We start from the raw sequence: 4,530 nt of genomic DNA, 5'->3' as shown, positions 1-4,530 counted from the left end.
CTTTTGTACCTGCTGTTCCCTGTTTGGAACACTCTCTTAGCCTCCCCTTTCCTTCTCCTGATTAACTCTTCCCCAGTTTAGACATTACACCCTCTCAGAAGCCACCTTTCCACACTGCAAGAGTAGGTTAGCTACTCCTGCTGTATATTGCTATAGTGCACTCCACTCCACCATGGTCACCCTTATCACAGTTCATTTCATTGCCTACTCCACTGCCTGGCTTCCTGACTAGACTAAAAAAAATCTCTGTACCGCGTCCAACCTTATCAACCATAGCACAGTACCTGACACCTAGTAAAGCAATCAATATTTGTTGTAAGAATGAATAAATATAAAGCCATTTTTGCCTTTCAATCCATCCAAAATGCACACTCCTTCTTCAAAATACAGCTGGGCTAACAGGACCAAGAAATAGCTGCAAAGCTGTGTATTTTGCTTGGTCACATAGTGGGAGAGAGGCTGCCGGTGAGACATGGGAACTCTTTAAGCCTAATTTCCTTATCTGCAAGATAGGAACAGTAAAATTTTCCTCATGTAATTCAATAAGCAATAGCTATTATATCAGGATCCCAATTCCCCAATAGTGAGAACTTGTGTTCCTCTGGTGAGAAGACTCAAGCTCATGACTGAAACTTCCCACCAGGTGGCGGTATTAACCTGGACTGGTCCTGTTCAGTTTCCACTGCAGAGCAAGACCAGTAGCCATGGGGAAGCAAAAGGTGCAACCTGGGCTGCTTCCTCAGAGCTTTGGGTGGAACTGGGCAGGGGCAGAAACAACTCAGAGACGGGGCATGTGTCAAGAAGGCCTCATGTTTCTTGGACCCATCCTCCTCCTTCTCTCATCCCAGGCTTCTCCGAGACACTGTTTATGCTGAGGAATAAACATTTTCTGGCTTACTGTTCACAGAGGAGGGAGTTTCTCCCCTTCTAGATAAGTTTTTATCCCACCAGAGTGTTCTGCTTCCATTTCCAGTAGAGACTGTGTTAAAAAAAAAAAAAAAAAAAAGAGGCAAATGTGCTTTCTCAGACTGCACAGAGCATCTCATTATTTTGTGAAGCCCCATGGCCACCTATTTCTGAGACATGGGGCATGGCAGAAGCCAGAGTTATTCTTGGCTGTAGATTTTATTCATCCTTTTCCACCTTGATTTCAATGAATGAGTTCAAGTCAGGACAGCAGGTTTTGTGGGGTTGGTCAAAAGATGGGGAGACAGGTGCATTCTCATCCCCTCCCTCATCTTCCTCTTCTTGGAAATTAGGATTGTAAAGTTCTGGTGGAAGGAGCTGGGCTTCAGCAGAAGGCAGTCTGTCTGAGGGAGGCCCATACACACGGTTGGCTTTGGTGCCATGCTTAGAGTTAGCATCCAGGTGGTAGCAGAGCTCTGTGAGGCGCTGGGCCCGGAAACGGGGAGGGCGGGCCACCCACACACCTGGCTCATTAAGACTGTCCTCTTCATCTGACATCAGCTCCTCTGTCACATCCTTCCACAGACGTTGGTCCTCAGGTCCAAAATGCCTCATGATACTGGATCGATTGGCAAAAAGCTAAGGCAGGAACCCAGGAGACAGATTAGGAAGGTAAACATTCTGTGGATTAGATTTGGGGAAAAGGTTTGGTGGGGAAGGCTGTGTAAAATCTATGCCTAAGTGAACCCAGTTCCCAAGTCAGATCTTAGCACTGGCTCACTGTTCTTCTCTATCTTCCTACATTCCTGGCTCTCAACCCTATTCTCAGATGCCATGTCCTCTGGCCCTTCCCACTTAGGGAAGGGTTTAGAGTTTAGTTTCTTGAAAGAAAGGCCTAGAAACCTACCCGATATCGGCGACTTCGAAGTTTCTTCTCCTCTTTTTCCTTCAGGCCTTTAAAGGGGTTCAGGGAGTTGCGATACTCACGCCTCTTAGTAAGGAAGTAGGCCACACAGGCTCCTGAGGGGGAGGGAAGGAAGGGAGCAAGAAGGAGGGTCCTCTAGAGTAGTGGTCCTCAGCCCATTTTTCTGCCCTAACACTAATGAATGGGAGGTTGGGGATCACTACTTAGATGATGGGCTTTTTTTTTTTTTTTGAGACATAGTTTTGCTCTTGTTGCCCAGGCTGGAGTGCAGTGGCACAATCTTGGCTCACCACAACCTCTGCCTCCTGGGTTCAAGCGATTCTCCTGCCTCAGTCTCCTGAGTGGCTGGGATTACAGGCATGTGCCACCACACCTGGCTCTTTTTAGTAGAGACAGGGTTTCTCCATTTTGGTCAGGCTGGTCTCGAACTCCTGACCTCAGGTGATCCACCTGCCTCGGCCTCCCAAAGTGCTGGGATTATAGGCGTGAGCAACCACACCTGGCCTAGATGCTGGGCTTTCTTGGCATAGACATTAGCATCTATTCACTCCTCTTTGGTTTAGGTTTCTTTTTTTTTATTTATTTATGATTGGGTACGAGACAGGGTCTCACTCTGTCACCCAGGCTTGGGGGCAGTGGCATGGTCATAGCTCACTGCAGCCTCAAACTCCTGGGTTTAAGTGATCCTCCAGCCTCAGCTTCCTGAGCAGCTGGGACTACAGGTGCACACACCATGGCCGGCTAATTGGTTTAGCTTTCTTTGCCCACCTCCATCTCCAACACTAACTCCTCCCAAATATCTCCCACTGGAAAAAGACAACTCCACTTGCTCCTGTGTCTCCCAGCTCCCTCCACCAAATAAAACCTACCCCTTCTTGGGCGTGGTGGCTCACACCTGTAATCCCAACATTTTGGGAGGCCTCCTGCTAAGGCAGGAGGATTGCTTGAGCCCAGGAGTTTGAGACCAGCCTGGGCAACATAGTGAGACTCAGTCTCTATTTAAAAAAAAAATTAAAAAACAACAACAATCTACTCCTATTGCCACTCTTGATATAAGATTACAAGTATTTTTTCTTTTTTTTGAAACAAGGTTTGCCCACACTGGAGTTCAGTGGCACAATCTTGGCTCACTGCAACCTCCACCTCACAGGCTCAAGCAATCCTCCCGCCTCAGCCTCCCAAGTAGCTGGAACTATGTCATGCATGCCACCCCGCCCAGTTGATTTTTGTTATTTTTGTTTGTTTGTTTTTGGTAAAGATGGGGTTTCGCCATGTTGCCCATGCTAGTCTCGAACTCCTGGGCTGAAGCAATCCTCCTGCCTTGGTCCCCCAAAGTGCTAGGATTATAGGGATGAGCCACGGTACCTGGCCCTACCAGTACTTTTTCAGCAGAAGCTTTCGTAATACTGCAGTGTTAGCTACAAATAACAAAAGAGAGCAATGAAAGAGAAAGCCTGGGAAATAATATTTAGGGACCAAGGGGCAGGCCTGGCTTCTGAACATAACACCTCCTCATAACACCTTAGATTCCTCCTTCTTATAACACCTTAGATTCAAGACCTGCATAAACAGAATACATGATGGTGTTCTAGCCCTTTCCTGCTCTCATTTTCGTTTCAGACTGAGAGGGAAATAAACAGGAAATTTGAGATAATTCTATGAATATATTTTAGGTGAGAATAGCCAAAAAAAGTTTCAAATCCACTATTTTCAAAACCACCTAAATCATCTCTATTATTCCTCTTCTCCTCTGACCAAGAAAGAGGAGTGGGAGGAGAGGGGGAGAAAGGATGGCATAGGAGTTAAACCAGTTTTTCTCACCTTTTAGCTCCTTATCAGTGTAATTGTGGGGACTGGTCACCAGCTCTTGCTTGAGCTTTTCCAGAAGAAACTTCACTACTGAAATATTCCAAGAGGACTTGATGCTGCCACAAAGAGAAGAGAATGAATAAGGTTGTTGGCTTTGTAAGAGCCAGACAAACAGAGGTACCCAGCACTAATCAACTTTGTGGCAAATCCCTCCATGGCCTAAGAAGGTGTGGTGAGATCAAAGCCTGAGTCTCATTGCTGTATTGGAGCATCCCCCTCCACTTCCCTGTCCTTAGCAAAGTACCTTCTCATTCTTTTTCCTCAAGGGGACCATACCTTTCAGACCCATTGAATCTCTTGTCATTGGTGATGTGGTTATGCACATTGTGGACCAGTTTCTAGGGGAAAAAAAGAAAACATAATCAAGCCAAGAGTGGATATTATGAAAATTCTCCTCTGGTCCTTACTGTAAAAAGGCATTGTCCCTAAGGGGCTCTCTGCCTGAATCCTTCCCATAGCCTAGGTACCATTTCAGTAGATGCCCTTTCTAAGCCAAGAGCCTATCCAAGTTACTATTTCAAGTGGGGTCTTCCCTGACTTTTCATTTCATGTGTGTCAGGATTCTAGGATCATCCCTGGCCTTACTTCTGCTCCTGAGTAGTGTGATCACTAGGGCAGAGGGTCTCAAACATTTCCATGAACATACCCCTGATACCCGAGAAAGCAAGTATATACCAGGAGTAATGCGAGTGAACATTTCTTTTTTACTTTTCTTTTTTTTTTTTGAGACGCAGTCTTGCTCTGTCACCCAGGCTAGAGTGCAGTGGCGCGATCTCGGCTCACTACAACCTCCGCCTCCCAGGTTCAAGCAATTCTCCTGCCTCAGCCTC

The 4,530-nt window shown here is 46.4% G+C and overlaps 1 protein-coding gene across 4 annotated transcripts in view; it reads right to left on the bottom strand.

Moving 5' to 3' along the window:
- Positions 1-794: 794 nt before the first annotated feature.
- LOC105503781 (chromosome unknown open reading frame, human C14orf93) overlaps positions 795-4,530 on the bottom strand; it is a 31,357-nt gene continuing 27,621 nt past the window's right edge. For 3 of the 4 annotated variants that reach the window (XM_011930874.1, XM_011930878.1, XM_011930875.1), the window contains 4 exons: positions 3,977-4,038; positions 3,653-3,756; positions 1,814-1,926; positions 795-1,545 (listed from right to left, as the gene is read on the bottom strand). In XM_011930874.1, the coding sequence (XP_011786264.1) occupies positions 1,126-1,545; positions 1,814-1,926; positions 3,653-3,756; positions 3,977-4,038 (699 nt within the window). In that variant the 3' untranslated portion in view covers positions 795-1,125. The remainder of the gene's footprint in view (positions 1,546-1,813; positions 1,927-3,652; positions 3,757-3,976; positions 4,039-4,530) is intronic. The other variant, XM_011930876.1, reaches the window with a different exon arrangement.

Source organism: Colobus angolensis, unplaced genomic scaffold, assembly GCF_000951035.1.
Source record: "Colobus angolensis palliatus isolate OR3802 unplaced genomic scaffold, Cang.pa_1.0 Scaffold88, whole genome shotgun sequence".
Lineage (NCBI taxonomy): Eukaryota > Metazoa > Chordata > Mammalia > Primates > Cercopithecidae > Colobus > Colobus angolensis.
Note: the sequence above shows the minus strand (reverse complement) of the source record. Positions and strands in the feature narration are given on the sequence as shown.